General features: G+C 53.8%; 1 protein-coding gene across 1 annotated transcript in view; it reads left to right on the top strand.

The window, feature by feature from the left end:
* The window catches only part of SOX13 (SRY-box transcription factor 13), a 47,025-nt gene that overhangs the window by 20,808 nt on the left and 4,851 nt on the right, over nucleotides 1-21,366 (top strand). Inside the window, 9 exon segments of the mRNA XM_072814567.1 lie at nucleotides 14,301-14,514; nucleotides 14,517-14,528; nucleotides 15,614-15,725; nucleotides 16,014-16,100; nucleotides 17,286-17,458; nucleotides 17,778-17,846; nucleotides 18,211-18,325; nucleotides 20,719-20,804; nucleotides 21,014-21,176. Coding sequence (XP_072670668.1) covers nucleotides 14,302-14,514; nucleotides 14,517-14,528; nucleotides 15,614-15,725; nucleotides 16,014-16,100; nucleotides 17,286-17,458; nucleotides 17,778-17,846; nucleotides 18,211-18,325; nucleotides 20,719-20,804; nucleotides 21,014-21,176 — 1,030 coding nt within the window. The 5' untranslated portion in view covers nucleotide 14,301.

Below are 21,366 nucleotides of genomic sequence, written 5' to 3'. Positions count from 1 at the left end.
CTAATCTCTTCCTCTCCCCCTCTTCCTGCCCCCAGATCCTTTCCCTCCCTGCTGAGGAAGGGCCCTCAGTACACCTGTCTCTGCCTGGCAGGTGGAAGTCTTTGAATGTTCCCGGAGGCACGGAAGGCATGGAGTGGAAGGCCATCTAGCTGGCGGGGCAGGTCTGGCACTGTCTGGCTCTGGCCTTTTCTAGACACTTCAATTAGTGATGTTAATTATGGCTTTGTGAGCATGGGGTTCTCCAAAGGCAGCCGGTCTCCAGCCCCGCTGCTCCCCCGACACCCAGTCTGACATGAGTCCCCAGTCTCTAAAGCTGTGTTTATGCTCTTCCCTCTGCCCATCTGCAAGATTAAAGGTTCCGTGAAAGTGTAAATTATTAGCACCTTCATCTTCTCCATCTTTTTTTTTCGTGGCAAAAGATGCAATAACAAAATTGATCATTTTAACCATTTCTAATTGTACAGGGGTGGGAAGTACATTCACGTTGTACGGCCATCCTCCTGTCCCTCTCCAGAATTTTGCATCATCCCAAACCGAAATTCTGTCCTCATTAAACAACTCCCCCTACCCCCCTCTCCCTGCCCCTGCTAACCTCTGTTCTACTTTCCGTCTCTGTGAATTTAACTATTCCAAGTACCTCATATAAGCAGAATCAAATATTAGTCCTTTTGTGTCCCACTTATTTCTCTTACCATCATGTTTTCCAGGTTCATCCTCATTGTAGCATGTGTCAGAATTTGCTTCCTTTCTTTTTTTTTTTTTTGCAACTTTCTTTTTTTTTTTTAATTTTTATTTATTTATGATAGTCACAGAGAGAGAGAGAGAGGCAGAGACACAGGCAGAGGGAGAAGCAGGCTCCATGCACCGGGAGCCTGATGTGGGATTCGATCCCGGGTCTCCAGGATCGCGCCCTGGGCCAAAGGCAGGCGCCAAACCGCTGCGCCACCCAGGGATCCCAGAATTTGCTTCCTTTCAAGGCTGATAACAGTCCTACGTATACGTACCTCTACGTACAATATATATTCTGTATACACACACACCACATCTTTTCTGTTTGTGCTTCCATAGACACTTGGATTATTTCTATCCTTCGGCTGTTGTGAATCATGCTTATGATGTCCAATATTTCCTCAAGATCCTGCTTTCAAATCTTTTGGGTATATCCCAGAAGTGGAATAGCTGGATGATACAGTTATTTTATATCTAATTCTGGGGGGACCTGCCATATTGTTTTCTGTGGTGGTTACATCATTTTATATCCCCACCAGCAACTGTCCACATCCTTGCCAATTCTTTAAAAAAAAAAAAAAAAAAATCCATCATATAGTGGATGTGAAGAGGTATCTCATCGTAGTTCTCCCGTCTTTTTTAAGGGGAAGTCAAAGCCCTGAGAAATGCTGAGACAGGCCCTCCCTGTAGTAGAAGCGGTCAGGCCTGGTCCCAAACTTCCAGGCACCCCGTCTTGGCCTCCACCCCCCATCTTGCACTTCCTTTGCTGCTCTATCCCCTGCCCATCAAAGAGGAGGCAGATGAGGTCCTTCTGTTGCCTTGCTCTGTCTGCTGTCAGGGGACTTTCCTTCCCATCTGTGGCAGGAACAGAATGGCTGTGGCTGTGACCCACCAGAGGTGTCTGGAGGGTAAATGTATGACCTTGGGGATGAAGAGAAGGTTTCAGTAATGAAATTTTCTCAAGAGTTGAACCATTTCAACCCTGGGCATTGGGTACAAAGATGGTGCTGCCATAGAGGGGAAGATGTGCAAACATTACAGCTGATCTTCTAGTTTACAATAATTTCAGGTTTTTAGAAACCTGAAAACCCCCTCTAATAAACATTTTTAAAAAAGATTTATTTGAGAAAGAGGGTGAGCAAGCGAGTGAGCACAAGCAAGGGGGAAGGGCAGAAGGAGAGGGAGAAATAGGCTCCCCACTGAGCAGGGAGCCTGATGCGATGTGGGATCATGACCTGAGCCGAAGGCAACTTAGTGGACTGAGCCACCCAAGTGCCCACCCCCTTCTGATAGACTATTAAATGGGGAGAAAAGTAATATAAAACTTGCTTATGAGCTCGATAGTGGAAAAGGAAACTGTGTCTAGAAAAAAGATTTGATGGAGATGTGCCACATTCTGATCAGTGGCCACCTCCAGGTTGATGGGAAATGGGTGACTCTCACATTTCTCTATTTTATCCTAAATTTTGCAGATTTCCTACAATGAGCATACATCCCTTTTACATTCAGGGCAAAAAAATGATAAGAAAATAAGAATGAGTACAACCATTCATTAGGTGCATGTGTTACAAGGGACCATGGAGCACAAGGTTCAGCTCGATGCCGTGGAGGTCAGGCATGAATGGAAAGCACAGGGAGCAGGCTTGGAGGCCTGGGCGGGGGGGTGGGGGGGGGTGGGGGGGGTGGGTGGCATGGTAAGAGGGCCAGCAAACAAAGAAGCGGTACCTATAAGGGAGCTCAGGCGCTGGAGCAGCCGTGCGCCTTCCAGAGTGCCGCCGCTCGTTCCCTCAGAAGGTACTATGGTAGGATGCTGGCTTTGAATCGTTTTATCTCTGCAAGTGGTGTGGGCAGGCTACATTGAGCGTCCCCTGTGCTTTGACCTGGTCTCCTGCTGCAGCTGGCAGGAGTGAGTAAGGCCTGCAAACCTGTGAAACCAGGGCTTTGTCAGCCCAAGTTTGCCTGTGACTTCTCACATGTGGGTCCCTTGACCCCCATCATGGAAACAGTGGAAGTTGGGGGGTGGAAGACAGACATTTCTGCCTCCAGGAGATGACTTTCAGTGGCTCTTGAAACCTCCGATCTGTAGCAGAGAAGACCCTAAAATCCGGTCCCTAGAGGAAGGGCTCTGGGTTCAGTGTCTTGGTCACCACTCATTGGCTGTGACCTTGGGCAGGTGCTTAAACCTCCTTAAGCCTCCATCTCCTCATCAGTAAAACAGATGATAATAGTAACTAATTCACGGACTGTTGAAAGAATTAAAAAGGCTCATTCCCAAAGCTGACAGTTACATATTGTGTGCTCGGTTCCTGTTGTCTGGTTGAGAGCTGGGTTCCAACACTGGGCTGCTGGGCTCAAATCACCTCTGTGCCTTGGTTTCTCCATCTGTAAAATGGGTGTACCTCCGGTGGTTATTATGAAAACTGAATAAATTAATGTAAGTGACCGTGACTCTGGCAGTGCTGGCACATAGCAAAGGCTCATTAAATGTTAGCTCTGATCAAGGGGGATGCTTAGTTGATCCATACCAGAGTGTCAGCCAGTGATTGTGGCTGGCATCTACCGACTCATTGTCCGTGGAGTCCCATCTGGTGGTCAGTGCTCATCACTGATCAGATATTTTGAATATTCTCCTTGTTATTTTATTATTAGCATTGTGGGCTCCAGCTGCCAGGATCCTTCCCAGAATCCTACCTCATTCCAACACTCTGCCAGTTAGGATTCTTTGGTTGAAGTGGTCCTGCGTCCATTTCCAGGAAGGAAGGGTGCTGGTGCTGCCAGGTGGGGTCCCGGGCAGACTGGGGTGCAGGCTACCATGTGGGGGATCGCTTGATGAGCATTTTGGATGAAATCAGACACTATCATACTTCACTCCACCCCTTTCTTGCCTGCCCTTCTGAAAAGGAGCCAAAGCCTTGCAAGAAGGAACAGCCACCCATAAATAAAGGGGACCACGAAAATAACAAAAAGAAAGAAAAAATCTTGCTTTTGTGGCAGGCTTGGCTGCCGATGGGGTAGATAATGGGAGAGGAAACACGGCCTTTGCAGAGAAAAAGAACGGAACACTTTGTTCGCCTGCAGAATGAATGCTGTTTAAGCAGGAGCTGCTGAATTGGGGTTTCCGATGAGTGAGCTCGTCTTGGGGGAGATGGTGGTGATTAGATTTATACCAGGCACAGGTGGTGTCCCACCCAAAGCCCTGGGGTGGGGGCAGGGGAGGCGATGGGGGAAGCCGCAGACCTGAGCCAGTGCCCAGAGGTAAGGCTGGTGTATCCAGGTCCAGCCCGCAGGCCCACACCCCCACCCCTGCAGTGCTGAGGGCACCTTGCTTCCTCATCATCTGCTCAAGCTGGAAGCTAGATTCTTGAACTGCTCAGAAAGCCCCCAGACCTTCTCTCAAGGTGTATCTTGTGTGGAGCCTTTGGAGGAACACACATCCCCATTGGGGGAGGGGGGGGAGCATGAGGCCAAAGTGGATTTGCTGCTTATTTGCATGCCAGCCTTCTGGGTTCAAGGCTCTCTTCCTGTCAACACTGCATGGTGGCCTTCTTGGTGACCGGCGTTTATGTAATCTTCAGTCTTGTACCAACTACCCATCTCATTCAATGGGCCCATTTCCCTGACTCTGCAGTGAGTGGCCAAGGCAGGAAGAGGGAAGAGAATTATACCTTTCCGGAGCCCCGAGGGCTCCCAGGAGGCAGTGTGCAGGTGCCCGCTCTGAGAGGGGGCCGTGGGCTTATAGATGTGTGAAGGCTGATGTTTGAAATGACTTTAAGAAGGGCGTTTGAGACCTATCCTGGTTTGGGCTGAGCAGTCTGCCTGGCAGAGGTTCCCTGGAGGCTCACTGCTTCATTCGTTCATTCAACCGCAACAAGAGGAAGCGCCCGTCTACCAGGCATCCTGCTGAGTGTTCCATATATGCTACCTATTTTTTAAGATTTTATTCTTTAAGTCATCTCTACACCCAACGTGGGGCTCAAACTCACGACCCCAAGATCAAAAGTTACGCTCTTCAATTGAGCCAGCCAGATGCTGCTCATATACACTACTTCGTAATTCTCCAACAACCATGAGAGTTGGGTCTTCTTGACACCCTTTACAGATGGAGAATCTGAGATGTAAAGAGGTTAAATTAAGCCTCAGGCACTTGTTCGGCCCCTTCGTGGAGCGATGTGGGACTGGGTGGCTCCCCAGTCATCTGCCTCTCACCCCCCAGCTTCAGCTTCTGCTGAGGACACCCATGGCAGTGGTTCGACTCAGTACTTGCAGGCACCGGGCCTGTCCTCTATCGCCTCCTCACTCCCTGCCAGTGCGCTATTGGCTGTAAGTAAGCAAAGTTGTGGGCTTTGAGAGTGCAGGGATTGGCCTGTCCATGCCACTAGCCAGAGGGATGCTGGGGTTTGGACCAACTGCATGAATCTCCAGAGCCTCCGTGTCACCGAATGCCATGAGAGCTTCGACCACATGGCTTAAACTTGACCTTAGGGTAGAGCTGAGTGCTGTCCAGCCTGGTGGGTAAACACGGGTGTGTTCGGGCTGTTCCCGCTTGCTCCTGTCCCCTCCTGGAGCTGGCAGGGGACTGCAGGAGTTGATAGGAACAACACTTCACTTGCCCTGGGCTCCAGAGGAAATGAGGGAGCTCCTCAATGCTGCAGAGCTCTGTGTCACGGGCTGGGGAAGGGAGGGCATGGTGGCTTGGCCAGATAAGCAGTGGCTCTGAGTACATGGAGTTTCCTTGGCAAATTCGGGGTTCTGTTCAGCCTGTCGGCGCCGTGTGGGGCCCGAGTGTCTGATTTGGTGTGGGCGGGCCCTGACCAGGTGAGATTCCGGGGGGGCCAGGGACAGCGCAGAACACTGGGACAGCCTACGTGGGGTGGTGACACATGACCCAAGGGACGAGGCCTATAAGTAGATGACAGGAGGAAGAGGGTGACCTGCCTCATTGTGGGTCTTCTGTGTGTTCAGCCCCGCAGGGGTTGGGGGAGGCTTCCTCAAAGGGTGATGGGGAGTATTCAGGGAGCAAACTTTTTCTGATTTTTACAAACATCACATTGGGTCTTCTGAATAATTCTATGAGACAGTTATTATTTGTTCCAGTTTAGAGATGGAGAAATGGAAACCTGCCGGCCCCACAGCTAGTAGCATGTGGTTGGAGCCAGGCTTCAAACACAGGGCCGGTGGCCACAGAGACAACCTTTTGGCTTCGCCAGGACACTTCCCAGCAATGCTGGAGGGTCACCCCTGGCCTCCTGTCTCCATGGAGAGCTGGGGACCCGGGAGCCTGGGACCTGCCAGGTGTGCTAGGGAGGAGGGGCATCCCCCTCCTGCCTTTGCTGAGCTGCTCTTCTGGGCCAGGTCCTCTGAGTTTTTGCTACCTTCTAATCACAAAGTAGATGTTGGGATCTCCATTTACACATAAAGAAATGGAGTTTTTGAGAGGTCAGGTCTTTTTTTCCAAGCTCTCAAAGCAGCCTAGGTTTCTTTTGACTGATTCTTCCTTGGCTGTGACTCAAGTCAAAAACAACCAGAATTTGGGCACCTGGGTGGCTCAGTGGTTGAGCATCTGCCTTGGTTCAGGTTCGGGGATCGAGTCCCACATCGGGCTCCCCACAGGGAGCCTGCTTCTTCCTCTGCCTGTGTCTCTGCCTTTCTCTGTGTCTCTCATGAATAAATAAATAAAATCTTAAAAAAAAAGAAAGAAAAGAAAAAGCTCCAAACCAGAATCCTGGGAACAGTGAAGACTGTGGCAGACCTCTCTGTCTGTGCTGGACTGGATCCTACTACTGGATCCTACTATGGGATGGTGTAGAGGGGAAGTGATGGTGTATCAGCCCACGGGAAAAGACCTGGCTTCAGGTGCCCTTGCCTTGGGGCCTTGGGGAAGATGGAGAAACATGTGGCCAGGCCAGCCCCTTGCCTGTTTTGCCTGCCAGCCAAGCGAGTGCTCTGCGTGCAGTGCTCTTTTGGCCTCCCCTTGGCCTTAGTTCACATTCGGGACTGTCCCCAAAGGGAGGCCTTTGACAAGCCCATCAGCCCTGGCTGCACCATCTGCTGTGTGCTGGCCCTGGGCAGGCATGGCTGGCGCAGAAGACCAGACACACTCCCCTGCCCAGGACGTGGGCTTAGACCTGGTCACTGAGAGAGACTGCAAGGGCCCCCTAGCATTCTGGGGGGCTGGAGACAGCATCCAGTCCTATAGGCAGGAGGGGCCCCAGAGAAGGGGCTCCAGGAAACACCTGGTCAACTCTGTTTTCCCCAGAACGGTGGGGCAGGTGTGCATCCCACTGGGAACCGCAATAGCACTTGCAACCTATGGGCCCCATCTTTTCCTGGACTCTCCTCCCGGCCCGGGAGAAGACTCAGGTGCCTTCGAGAGCTAGGACAGCCAGATGGGGCCAGGGATGGGACCATCACAAGTACGGTCTCTCCCTGGCTCCTTCGATCGTGCTGTGCCCTTGGGTGAGGGTTCAGCTCAAACCGGTAGTTCGTGAAGCTTAGGCTGGAACTGGGCTTCTGGGCTAGAGGTTCCAGGGGAGGCTTGCTGGCTCTTGGAGGCTGGAGGCAGGAGCTCAGGAGCTCATGGGGTTTCCACTGGCTGATATCAGCTGCTTTGTCCTGCGAATGCCACCTTGGCCTGCCCTGAACAGCCCCTGGACTGGGGGTATTGGCTGTAGCCCTCTCCTGAGCTGGGCTAGACTAGACCAGCACACGCCCTGGATCTGGTACCCTTGGGGTCCTCGGAGGCTGGAGAGGGTGAGGGGGGCCTCTCAGGAAAGTTTTTCCCCAAGCCTGCAGCCAGCTCAGCTCCCAGCTCTGAATAAACATCAGAGATAGGATCGGGCGTAGCCAGGAAGGGTGGCAGGGTGCGGCCTGGGAGAAGAATGGCAGGATGTGGCACCGGGGCACAGTTCTGGGCACCCACGCCTTGGGCTATTGTTCAGGGCTGCCTGAGGCTCTCGGCTCTCTGGGGCTTTGAGAGGAAGTGATATTCCCCTGGGACTCAGGCCCTGCCCCACCCCTGCCCTGTGGATCTCTCCTTGGCAGTGCCCTTTGGCACCACCCACCCGGTGAGCTTGGGAGTGGGAGCCCACAGTAGAGTCTGTAGGTCTGGTGTGTGCCCAGTGGGAAGTGTGGTCATGGCCCTCCTCGGGGGGTCTGCCTGTTTGCTCAGGCTGTCTTCCTGTACCCCTGGGTCTGAGTCACCCGTCATGCTCCGATGACTGGAAGTTATCTCTATCTTTATCTGCATCTAGATATTTGGGGGGGAGGGGGCTGTCGTTATAGAGGGAGGAAGGGCTAAGGGTGAAACTCCTTTGATTCCAATCCAGCTGGGCCAAGTCGTGGCTGATTGGGAGAGGAAGCGGCTGGTGATTTGTTTTGGGTAGAAAAGGGCTCTCCTGCGCGTGCGCCTGTGGGTGGGGGTCGGAGGGCCCAGGAGAGGGTTGGTGTGGGGAGAGAAGGGAGAGGACCAGCGCCTGCTAGCAGCTTTGTCCCGTAAGAGCTGTGTTCTGAGCCACTGGCCCCTTGGAGCGCAGGTGCTTCTCTATGCCTTGTGCTGGGCACTGGGTTCAGGGGCCCAGGGTCTCTCCGCCACCATCAGCTCCCAGACTCAAGACTGCCCCATCAGGGAGGAGGATGGCCTGAACCGTCTCCCCGCAGAGGCCTTCGCCTCTTTCGGATGCTCAGGTGAGATAAGGCCAAGAAGGAAGGCAGCGGAGGGCCTGGGGAGTGGGTGGCCTAGAAGGGAAGGGTGGGCAGAGCAGGGCTGCTGATCTGTATCCCAGCTGGTTCTGTGTCCCTGTTCTCTGCCTCTAGCCCGGAAACAGTATTGCTGAAACAAGCCACGTGACTTGGTCCTCGCTGGGCCTCAGTTCTCCATTTATAAAATAGGAGTAAGGCTGGGCAAGAGGGAGGAGACCAGGTTCCCAGGAGCAGTTCCACCCAGCTGGGAGGCTGACCGTAGTGTCCTCTGGGCTTGTGGCTTCTAACCAGGAGGGGGGCAGCCCGGTAGTTCAACAGCTCCTGTGCATCGAGGGTCCTCTGGCTTCTAGACCTCTGGAGAGAGGAGCAGGTGTGGCTGCTGACCTCAAAACCTCCTGAGAAATCTTGTGGGTAATGGAAGCATGGAGTGTGTTTTTTGAGAAAGTTAGGATAAAGGAATTGGAGGGGTTGTTTTGGTTTCTGGAAAAGAAGAGACTTCAGGGAAGACTCCAATAGGGTCCAAAAGGTGTGGGAAGTGTTTACCTGTCGCAAGGTAAACACAAAGGGACGCTGGGGGGTGGGGGGGGGAGGCTGGTGAGCCCTGTACTGCAGAGCGCAGCTTCTGCATAATAACACAGTGGGTCTGACTGATGATGGTTCAACTTATGGTTTTTTCAACTTTATGATGGTCAGAAAGCGATATGCTCTCCGTGGAAACCGTACTTTTGAGTTTTGATCTTTTCCCAGGCTGGCCGTTAAGCCGTCTCATGCTTCTTCGTGACGCTGGGTGGCAGCGGCAGCGCTCCCGGGCCTCCAGGAGATGCCCTTACAACGACTCTGTGCCTGTTGCTTTTCATTTTCAGTACAGTTTTCAGTAAATTACGTGAGATATTCAAAACCTGATGATACAATAGGCTTTGTTTAGGTGATTTTTGCCCAACTGCAGGCTCGTGTAAGTGTTCACGTTTAAGGTGGGCTAGGTTAAGCCCATGATGTTGGTCGTGATTAGCTGGAGTAAATGCATGTTTGATTTAATGATATTTTCAACTCTCAGTGGGTTTATTGGGACATATCCCCCTCATAAGTTGGAAAATTTGTGGTAGCTGCTGCTCATTATGTGTCCAGGTCTGCCTTGTGCTGTTTTGCTGAACTGTTATACTCTGTGATTATTGTATGACTATTTGTTGAGCACCTACTCTGCTCCAGGCACTCTGCTAGACTCTAGGGCTATAATGATGAGCAAACCCAGCTATGTTTCCACAGTGCCCTGGGGTGGGGGTGTTGGGTGGGTTCTCAGGCTGCTGGGCGAGGCGGAAATAAAGTGTCTAAAGGGATATTTAACAACTGTGATAAGTCCCCCAATGGCCAAGTTTAGAGAGAGTGTCCTAAGAATGTAAAACAGGCACATATTATAAAGTCTGAAGTGTTTTTTTTTTAATTTTTATTTATTTATGATAGTCACACACAGAGAGAGAGAGAGAGGCAGAGACATAGGCAGAAGGAGAAGCAGGCTCCATGCACCGGGAGCCCGACGTGGGATTCGATCCTGGGTCTCCAGGATCGCGCCCTGGGCCAAAGGCAGGCGCCAAACCGCTGCGCCACCCAGGGATCCCTAAAGTCTGAAGTGTTAATGGAATGCTCACCCCTTCATATTGGGTCTTATTTTACTGAGGAGGAAATTAGTTCAGATAGGTTAAGTCACTTGCTCAAGATTGTACAGCAATTGATTGGGCAGGGTTGGCTTTCAAATGTACCCAGGTCTGTCCAACGCCTGGCAACTTTCCTCTCAACCACCTGACTCTAGGAGCATCCTGGGCTATATGACCACTTAAATGGGTACCCTCTATTACTTGATCTTCACGGGCCCTGTAAGACAGGGATTCCTTTTTTTTTTTTTTTTTTTTTAAGATTTATTTATTTATGGTAGACATAGAGAGAGGCAGAGACAAAAGAGGAGGGAGAAGCAGGCTCCAGGCCGGGAGCCGGAGGCGGGACTCGATCCCGGGACTCCAGGATCACGCCGTGGGCCAAAGGCAGGCACCAAACCACTGAGCCACCCAGGGATCCCCAAGACAGGGATTCTTATACCCATTGTACAAATGAGGAGATAAGCTGAGTTAACTAACTTGCCTAAGGCCACAAGAGTCAGCTGGTGGCAGAGCAGGAATTTGAAACCTGGTTGAGGAACCCGAAAGCCTGTACTGTTGACCACCCCCATCCCCCGGGTACCCTTGTCTTACAGACAAGAGCCTGCAGAGATGAAGCTGCCTGTGCAGGGACCACCTGTCAGCTCCATACTCCCCACCTGGTTCTCCTTTCTGTCCTCATTTAGATTATCACATGCAGCTTTTGCTCTGCACTCTGAGAAAACAGAGCGGATGGTTAGGGTCCAGAGATTCGCACTTGACCCTCTTCAGAGGGACTCTCATCTCTGTGGGCAGGGGAATGGCTTGCTCTTTGAGCAGGTTGTGCTCCCAGAACTCGAGAGGGAAGGAAGGAGGTGCCCAAGGACCCTCTCCCCGCAAACTGCGTGGTACCTGAGAGGAACCCACCAGGTCTGGGCTGTTGCTTCTCCATCAACAAATGGGTCCTAAGGGACCAACCAAGAGCCAGTGCCCACAGTTGAGGCAGACGCCTGTGGAAGTGGAAGGGGCAAGATCTGTCTGGGTAGGCAAGATCTGGCAGGGTGTCTGGTGGGCAGCACGTGCTGGTGAAGACACAGACACCTCCAAGCCAGCTTGGCTGGCCACTAGGAGTCCTTTGCTTTGTTGGGGGTGGGGGTGCGCAGGGGCTGTGCCAGGCCTGGGAGGAGTGATTGGGAGCCCCAGGGGGCAAGCTTCCCAATATATACAGGTAATTAAGTGTGGGTAAAAGGCCATCAGAGCTCAAAGGGAGATAGATGTCCTAGTGCGGCCCTTTCCAACAGAAACACAACGTGAGCCTCATGCATGATGTTAAGTTCCCCCGTAACCAGATTAAGAGGTGTAAAAAGAAACAAGTGAAAACAGTATTTTATTTAACTCCATGTATCCAAAACATCACTGCAGCATCTAATCCATAACCATTTATCCACGAGCTAGGTCCCATTCTGGCGCTCACCCTCAGCCTTGGAACCGGGGTGCCCTTGATACTTGCATTTGCAGGGGAACTGGCCGCGTGTGGTGCGTGGCCAGGTCGTGGGCCGTCGTGGGCCGTCGTGGGCCGTCGTGGGCCGTGTGCTCCCAGTGAGTTAGGCTGTGGATCGCCTCTGCCTTCACCCTTAGCCCCGGGGTAGGGGGGTGCAGGTGCAGAGCTGGTCGGCCTGGCCCTTGGGGGAGCCCCGTTCCGCCAACCCAGGGGAAAGGCTCAGAGGTCGGGGCCAGGATGGAGGGGAGAAGCCCCTCGACCCGAGTGGGCAGCGCAGAGGCGACCTGGTGGCCTGCCCAGGCCCGGCGGAGCTGTGGGTGTGGGACGAGGTGGCGCAGAGCGGTCGGGGATCACGAGCCCACAGGCCCGCATTGTCCGCCTGTCACACTTCCTTTGGCTTTATTGCCTTTGTCCAACACCCTATTGTCTGGTTTCCTTTTGTCCCCTTTTCAGCCGAGCTGCCTTTTATTTTCCAGCCAGCCTGGTTGTTTTCATTTCTTTTGTCTGAAGTTCCTGAGAGGAAGGTTTTATTTTCAGCGGTTTGATTAATTCACAGCTTGAGCCCCGGGTTTGTTTGTTATGTAATTGCTGCCCTCAGCTTTGGGATAATACCCCCTCCCCGCCCCCTGCCCCCTGCGCCCCTCCTGCCCGGGCCTGCGTGGCCGCGCCTCCCTGTGCCCGGATGGGCCCAGCCGCTGGCTTCCTGGACGCGGTCCAGGCCCCCTGCATGGTGATGGGGGACCCGGGGGCTGGACCCCGAGCCCTGGGGCCAGCCCATCCAGGGTCGTGTCTGTCCTGCCATGTGCGGTCCCGGGTCCCCCCTGCCCCCGGGTCCCCTGCCCTTTGAAAGTGGCAGGAGAAGTCTGCTCTGGTCTAGATGGCATCAAATCAAACGCACTTTATTCAACTATAATGTCTGTTCAGTTCGACATGAACACATCGCCTCACTCCTAGGTTATGAGAAACATTTTGTTGTACAGAGTTGACACAGTATTACACCTGCAATTCAGTTTTTTTTTTTTAAAGATTTTATTTATTCATGAGAGAGAGAGAGAGAGAGAGGCAGAGACACAGGCAGAGGGAGAAGCAGGCTCCATGCAGGGAGCCCGACGTGGGACTCGATCCTGAGACTCCAGGATCACACCCTGGGCTGAAGGCAGGCGCTAAACCGCTGAGCCACCGGAGCTGCCCTGCAATTCAGTTTTAAGGGATGTTTTACTATATCTGATTTTTTGGCCTTACATTTCCCTCTTAAAAATGTAATGCCCGTGCAGATATATCAAAATGTGTACTCATCAGTGCTTCTCAAACTAGTGTGTATCAGAATTACCTATGGGGTTTGTTAAAATAGATTCCTGCTCCACCCACAGAGTATCTGAGGTGAGGGTGATGCGTGACTGACCCCCATGCTTAGACTGTGGGTCCCTTTTAGGGAATGCATTTTAGCCAGCAGTGGTTTAACAAGGAGTGCGTACTAGTGCCGCACACTGTTGAAAACAAATTTTAGCAATCCCTAGACCTCACGAATACCCATTTTACAGATGAGGAAACAGGTGTGGAGAGGCTCAGTAACTCACCCAAGGTTACATAGCGGGTGCAGGACCTATAGATACCTGAAAACCACCGCTGGGTGTCCCCACTGGTCTTGTCACAGTGGCTTTGGATGGGGAGCAGGTGAGCTGTGGGCCTTTGCTGCTTTGGCTTTGAGCCTGCCTGGCATGACCATCAGCACTTGGTCTCCAGGATCCTTCAATTGCTCAGCTCCTCCAGGTGTCCCGGGCAGTGGTGACAGGGGAGGAGGCAGTGATGGGAGCAGTGGGTGCAGAGTCTGCATCCCCTGGGGATTGCAAATTCCTACAGGGGCCAATGAGAGAGTCTAAATGAGAGATTCTAGCTACCTAGAGGAAAATATTTTTCTTCAAGCCCTACATCTCTCAGCCTGGTATTTATTTTCCCACTTCTGGTAGATAAGGGGATATAAATAACAATTTGCTTTTATCTTGTCTCTAGGAGAAAAACAAAAGAATAAATGTCTATTCGGGTCGTTGACCCTTGATTCCCCTTTTGGGGGGCAGTAGGAAGTGGTAGGGACTAAGGAAAACTGGCCTGTCCATAAGGAGTCCCGGCTCCTTAATTCCAGCCAGTTGTCCCAGATCAACTTCAAGAGAAGTTCAAATCCAGATTAGATTACGAGATGTCTCATGATTTTAAAATTTTGTTAGCTAATTACAAATATATATAATTTTGACTTTACTGGGCTCAGAAACTGCCAGTTGACCATCTCTGCCCTCCTTGGGTGGACCATTTAGCCAACCAGCCCTACATTGCAATAGGAAGGGCCTGCTGATGGTCGGGCCCAATTGGCTGTGGACCTTCCTCTTTATTTAAGATTTTATTTATTAGAGAGAGAGAGAGAGAGAGAATGAGCAGTGGGGAGGGGGAAAGGGAGAAGCAAACTCCCTGCTGAGCAAGGAGCTGGACCCTGGGCTGGATCCCAGGACCCTAGGACCCCGGGATCATGACCTGAGCTGAAGGCAGATGCTTAACTGCCTGAGCCACCCAGGTGCCCCTAGACCTTCCTACTTAAGGGAAAAAAAAAAAAAAAAAAAAGAATGCAGGACAGAAGAATCTTTTCTGATTTTTTTTTTTTTTTTCCACTGTGGGTTCCCAATGGAAGTTTGCATTGTTGTGAGGGTGGAGATTCTGTGTCCATCATCGGTTTCACTCTACTCGTCCTCCTCCCCCAGGATGTCCATGAGGAGCCCTGGCTCTGCCCTGCTGGCCCCAGATGGCGTTGGCACCATGGTGAACTGCACTGTCAAGTCAGAAGGGAAGAAGGAGCCCTGCCATGAGGCCCTCCAGGGCTCAGCCGCTGGAGCTGAACCCCAGCTCGGAGACCCAGCCCGGGCTCCCCAGGATGGCGCTGACCCCCAAGCTCCAGCCCAGGTGCCCAGCACTTTCCCCGGGGCTCCTGGGTCAGTGTCCCCACTTTGCCTCCATAGCCTACACCCACATGCCATCCCAGCCTCTCCTTGAGGATCCTAGCTGGGCAGACAGACAGGAGGCAGAAACCTTGGTTTCTAGGGCAAGATTTGGGGGCGGGGCTGCCAACCTTAGGCCGACTATCTGAGCACTGTATGGTCTCACTCCCGCGCTTGCTCGCCTGATAACTGCTCACCCATGTGTGACCGGGCCTACTTCAGAGGACTAGCTGGAGAGACAGGATACATCTGCTCAAAGTTGAACTCCTGTAGGATTGGAGAAAATCAGCCTTATTACCTGAGGCTGAGATAAATTGATGCTAAAGATCATGCAATCCCTCACCCTTAAAACGAAGGAGTTCTGAATGAACGACACAAGCCATAAGGATTCTTGTAGTTCTTAAAAACCCTGATTCCATGCAAGAGATGTTAAAAGGAGACTGTGTAATTAAAAGCCAAGTGAATGAAAACGAGACCTGGAAGGGTCTGTGGGAGGTGTTAGGGGTTTGGGGTAGTGATGGGGAAGACTTCCTGGAGGATAAGGCCTCAAGGTAGGTCTTAAAGAATGGAGAGGACTCAGGTGATGAGGGGTGGGGTGTTGTCCTAAGGAGCGGTGAGGTGGGGGGGTCCTAGGTGTCATACCCACTTGCTGCCAGTGTGGCTGGGTGCATGGGAGTAATTGTTAATAGCTCACATGCCGCCTGACCCTACAGCAGTGAACCTCATTCACGTGCATTAACTTCTTTGGTCCCAGCAACAATCCCGACAGGAGAGGCATTAATATTTCCATTTTCAGAAGAGGGAAGTAAGTCAGGTTCAGAGAAGTTCAGAGTCTTTTAGGTGATCAAGGGCCTCATGAGTCACTGAGCCAGGCCTGAAATCCAGGTTTCTTGTCTGCAAACCTTTTGTGCTTTTGCTATATCCAGCAAAGTCAGAACAAAAGTTGGGAAGGTGGGGAGGGAGGGGCCTACCCTGGAGGGTGTGGGGGGTGCCTGGGGCACATCCCCAGGCTACTCGTTTCCCTCTGTGGTCTGCTCTCTTCTCTTGAGGGTGACAGTGACATCCAGTGTGTATTATAGGACTGCAGCTCCCCAGAGAGCAATGGGTCCCCGGAACCCAAGAGACCGGGGGGTTCTGAGGCTGCTTCTGGAAGCCAGGAGAAGCTAGACTTCAACCAAAATTTAAAAGAAGGTAAGATGTCTTGGGGTGTCTGGGTGGCTCAGTCAGTTAAGCGCCTGCCTTCAGCTCAGGTCATAATCTTGGGGGTCGTGAGATCAGGCCCCACATCGGGTTCCTTGCTCGGTGGGGAGCCTGCTTCTCCCTCTCCCTCTGCCCCTCACCCTGCTTGTGCTTGTTCTCTCCCCCGCTCCTTCTCAAATCTTGGAAAAAAATTAAAAATAACATAAGATGTCTGCCCTGGTGGGTGTAGGGCGGGAGGTGCTGGGACTGCTGCTCCTTCATCGCTTTGGCATCTTCCAGTTGTGCCTGCCATCGAGAAGCTGCTGTCCAGTGACTGGAAGGAGAGGTTTCTGGGAAGGAGTTCTGTGGAAGCCAAAGATGTCAAAGGTGAAGGCCCATGTGGGTAGGCAGGGGAGGATAGGATGTCTGAACCCCATTCCCTTCTCCCAGCCTGGCCATGCAGTCTGGGTCTCTAGGGCAATTTTGGAGGCTGTTGGTCCCCTTCTACCTGGCCTGTGCCCCTCTGGCTCCACCCGGCCCTGGGGGGTCAGTACCACCCCTCACCTGGCAACTGAGCATTCTGTGTGGCTCATTCTCATGCAGGAGAGACCTGGTAGAATCATGTTCCATGAGTATGGATTTGGACTCTTCCCAGGGACCCTTGAGACCTCAGGCTTGTCACTGCCACTTCCCAGATCTAACTGGATCTAACTATATCAAATGAGCTGGATGTGCTCTTTTGGTGCTGAAAATTAATTCTAGGCCACCAGGACCCCACTAATGAATTTAAGAGCTGCTGTCTGGTTCCTGAGAGTGCCCATTTTTCCATTGTGGTTGGTCGCACCCACAAGGGGAGCTTTAAAACTGTACCAGTGCCCAGGTTCCCCTCCACCTGCTGAGTGAGAACTCCGGGGTGGGGGTGGGGTGGGGTGGCCTAGTGTGTGTATTTTTTGAAGGCTCCTGGAGGGATTGAGGTAAGTGGTCTGCAGCCTGGCCCAGTTGCATCCAACATGAGCTCAGCTAGAGGGCAGGGAAGTGCTGGGTGAGGACCATGTGCCAGATCCTGGACTCCACTTTGCCATTATCTTACCCTCACAGCACCCCTGTGAACTGAGCGTTCTTAGGCTCATCTATAGAGTAAAAAAACCGAAGTGCAGAGCAGCCGGTTACTTACCTGACAGCTCCCGGAGAGGATGGGCTGAAGTGGGAATTTGAACCCAGATCTGTCTCGCTCTGGTCCCTTCTATGGGATAGTTATCCATGCTCACCCTGCAGCTCGGGGCGCTTGAGGACACCCGACACTGAGCTGTTACACGGTTGGCATTTCCAGGGGCTGGAAGCGGTGGCTGCCGGGGCAGAGCTTCTAGGGCAGCTACTTGTCGGACAGCAAGCCGGCCCCCTCCAGGGCAAGGATCATGTCTCCACCCTCTCTGTTCCCTCTGCCTCTAACGGGGTGAGGGGGTGGGTGTCTGGGAAGTAGCAGTTGTTCAACAAACACCTGATGGGTGGGTGGGGGGGTGGAGGGACAGAAACCCAACAATTCTCACCAGTGGCTGTTTCACCATGGAGCAGGGACCCAGGAGAGCCTGGCAGAGAAGGAGCTCCAGCTGCTGGTCATGATCCACCAACTGTCCACGCTGCGGGATCAGCTCCTGACCGCGCACTCAGAGCAGAAGAACATGGCCGCAATGCTGTTTGAGAAGCAGCAACAGCAGATGGAGCTGGCCCGCCAGCAGCAGGAGCAGGTAGGCCCAGCGTGCTGTCTGGCTGTCCTGCTGTGGGAGGAGGGACTCGTCAGGGCCTAGAGGGGAGCGCTTAGGGGGCAGGCCTGGCTATGTGGGCCGAGGCTGGGGGCAGGTCATGGAGGGGCTGCTGGGCTCTGCACTAACTCCAGCCATGGCCTCTGACGGAGGAGGGAGCCCCCTGCAAAGGGAGGGTGCATTCTGAGGGTGGACGGTCCCGCTGCTCCCCCGCCCCGGCCGGCGTTCGCTGATGGGAGGGCAGGGTGCGGCGGGGGCCGTGCACAGGCTAATGCCCATGCCCCCTGCTTTTTCCTGCGGCCAGATCGCCAAACAGCAACAGCAGCTGATTCAGCAGCAACATAAGATCAACCTCCTCCAGCAGCAGATCCAGGTACAAAGGAGGGTGGCCAGGGGCCGAGGAGGTGATGCCAGCCTGGACATGCCAGGGAAAGGGAGGGATGGATGCAGATTAAGCAGAATCACTTGGCCGTGGCCCTGAGGTGGTGGTGGGGACGACTCATTCCTGCTTGACCCTTGTACCTCCATCTTCCTCTGTTTGAAGGGAGGAGCCAGAGTATCTTCACCCCCAGCTGGGGCCGAGAGCAAGGAGAGGCAGGTGATGTGGGGTCAGATGGAGCCTCTCAAAGAGTAGCCTCACGCCAGTGTCTGTTCTTTCGTGTCTGGGTCCGTGCTGTGTGGCCTGGGCTGCGCTGTGTGGGTCCCCAGGGACTCACACAGGGTTTCTCTGCTCTTAGCAGGTCAACATGCCTTATGTCATGATCCCAGCCTTCCCTCCGAGCCACCAGCCTCTGCCTGTCACCCCTGATTCCCAGCTGGCCTTGCCTATCCAGCCCATCCCCTGTAAACCAGGTGAGTGTGGGTTGGGGGCGCAGCCACAAGTGAGGCTGTTCTGAGGCCCAGGAAGGAGCCTGGGACACACTCACGCAGTCTTTTGCCATGTGGCCTTTCCGGCCCTTGCTTTTGGATCTGTCCAGTGGAAGAAGGAACCCTTTTTTTCTGAACTTCACTGGGAGAATGAAAAGCAAAGGCACTTGAAAACCATGAAGTACTTTTTCCAGATGTAAGTGGATTTGGCCAATCCAGATCCAGTGTCCCAGCTCTGGTACCTTTGCTGGACCAGAAAAGTCAGATCTTGGACATTAGCTGAGGTTTGATGCGTTTCCCAAACTCACACTTTGTCCTACCCCAGCCGTGCCCATTCTGCCCGGCCACTGAAATTCAGTGAACACAGATTGAGCACCAGCCACCTTTCAGATGCTGTGTTGTCAGGTGGCCACGGGGGTGGGGAGTGGGGAGCAGAGGGAGATAAACATGAACTTTGAGCTCCAAGGAATTTACGGTCTGGGGAGGGAGACAGGATGACATTAACTAGGGGATCTGGGAAGGCTTTCTGAGGAGGTCAGAAATTAGCTGGGTCCCAGAAAGTGGACTGCAGGAGTGAAGCTGGGAGCTGAGGGTTGGAGGGCAATGGAGTCAGAGGCCCTGAAGCCTGAGGCCAGAAGCTGTAGGGTTTTGGAATTGAGGGGAGAGCTTGATGGGGGTGATGGGACAGGGTGGCGAAGGAATTTGTTTTGTAGGACGCAGGCATGCCTGCATGAATGAACGGAGGGTGTGTTGTCATAACGACTAGGTGATTGGGAACAGAGAGGGTCGGTGGGGAGGGTACTGGCCAGAGCGTGGACCGGTAGGGGGACTGCTGGGGTGGTTCCAGGGACAGAATGACAGCTTGCACTGGGCAGAGGTGATGGATGGGACAGAGGCAGAGATGGGATTCGTAGGCCACAATCATGGGTTCCTTGTGAAAGGTCATGGGACAGGGCAGGGATATTGCCCATGGTTGCCCCAGGGACTGGGGCTGCTCTTAGGTGGAGCCCCTCTGGTCTGCCCCTCCTATGTGGTGCGCGGGAGCAGGCAGATGAGTTCCTGTGGGCCTGGCGCCAAGGCTGTGGGCTCCGGGCACAGTTCCGGGGGTCAGCAGCACCGACTCTCTTCCTGCCTGTGTCTACACCGGGCACTCTGGGCTGGGGACTCCACGAGGAGTCCACAAAGGACTGACACAGTGAGGCTCTACCCTCGAGGAAGTTTCCGACGGAGGAGGTAGGGCGAGCAGGCCAGCAGCACAAACCCATTGCAACTCTAGGTGACTAGAGCTGCCAGAGTGAGGAGGGCAGGGCCTGGGGGGTTGGAGTACGTCTGACCCCATGCTTTCTGGACAAGGGAGGCAGGAAATGAACTGTGGGAAGCCCTGAATTGGCCAGACTGCCACCTGGTTTGTGGGCTCCAGAATCCTAATAAGCAGGGTGCCCATGGGCTTCCAGATGACCCTTCCCCAAGCTGAGTGCATGATGCCTTTGCTTAGTTCATGAGCCCTAGACATGCCCTGTTGCCTACAGCGTGAAGTCCACAAGATCCCAGCGTTGCCCATCACAGGCTGGGCTCCCTTCCCACGCCTCGGCTCTCACCTGCTGCTTCCCCTCCACCTTCCTGCCAGCAGCCACTAGCCCACCTCTCACCGCTCCCCCCAAGAACCCTGCTCCAGCCATGCCAACTGGAACAAAGTTCTCTGGTGTGCTCCCCATGCGGCCTGTGTCCCTACCGGCCACGTGGTCAGTGATTTGTATCTACGGCTTATCTCTCCACCTGAACTGTCCACTCTTTGATGCTGGGCTGGGTTGCAGGTGAGTGGGCTAGGCCAGGTAGAATGGAAAGGGTGCCAGGTAAAGAGGAAAGGATGGACTGTGGAGTCTAGAGACTTGGGTTCCCATGTCCGGGTTCCCATTTCTGAGCTATGTGGGCACCCATTTTTCATCTCCCGGTCTCAGTTTCTCTGTAAAATGGGATGCTGTACTGAGCACCTGGTCTGTGCCACACACTAGGGAGATACTGCATGAGACAGGCCCATACATGGGGAGCAGCTTTCGTACCCCGCACGTGGTAGGTACGAAACATAAGTCTGAGTAGAGTGAGCAGATGGTAACAGTCTCATTTCACCGTTTGGTTGGAACCTGTGGCTCAGTGGGTTGGGAAGGGCAGTGAAGGGTGAAGCTGCGGATCAGTGGGCAACGCAGCAGGGGATGAGGCCACTGGAGGCCTTCAGCATCTAGGGCCAGGGAAAGCCTTGGCTGGAAGCAGACTTGGCCAGCTGGGAGCCCCTGCCCCCTGGTGCTGCGGGACGTCATCAAGCAGGCTGTCTGCTGTTCTGTGCTCATCCAGGACTTTTCTCCTTGCTGCCTTTTCCATAGTGGAGTACCCCCTGCCGCTGCTGCACAGCCCCCCTGCCCCTGTGGTGAAGAGGCCCGGGGCCATGGCTGCACACCCCCCTCTGCAGGTACTGCCCCACCTGCCAGCCGGGGGCTGCCAGCCCAGGGGGTGGTGGGACCCCTGCTCTGGTCCACCTGTCCCTGCTGTCTCCTCATCTGTTCCCAGTAGGCTTGTCTTCCTCTCTGTTAGCACGGGTCCCCTCTGTCCCTCCGTGGCGGGGAGGGGCGTCACCTTTGGTGTCTGTCTCTTGGCCTCTGATCTCTGGGTCTCCCTCAGGAGCCCTCCCAGCCTCTGAACCTCACGGCCAAGCCCAAGGCCCCGGAGCTGCCCAATGCCTCCAGCTCCCCCAGCCTGAAGATGAATAACTGTGGAACCCGCCCCCCCAGCCACGGGGCCCCCACGCGGGACCTGCAGGCCAGCCCGCCCAGCCTGCCCCTAGGTAAGCTTTCTGCCAGGAGGGCATCCTAGGATGTTCAGCAGGTCTTTCCCTTCTGTGGGTTTACGGTTCTGTAAGACAAGGGCTGAGACCCGCTTTGAGTTTCCACACTTCGAGTCTCAGAATATTCCCCCACCTCCTCTCCCCTGACCAGAGCTGACGGCACCCCCACATCAGGGACCCTGCCGCTTCA

This window comes from Canis lupus, chromosome 38 (assembly GCF_048164855.1).
Source record: "Canis lupus baileyi chromosome 38, mCanLup2.hap1, whole genome shotgun sequence".
In the NCBI taxonomy this organism is placed as follows: Eukaryota; Metazoa; Chordata; class Mammalia; order Carnivora; family Canidae; genus Canis; species Canis lupus.
The sequence above is the reverse complement of the archived record's forward strand: the minus strand, read 5'-3'. Positions and strand labels throughout refer to the sequence as shown.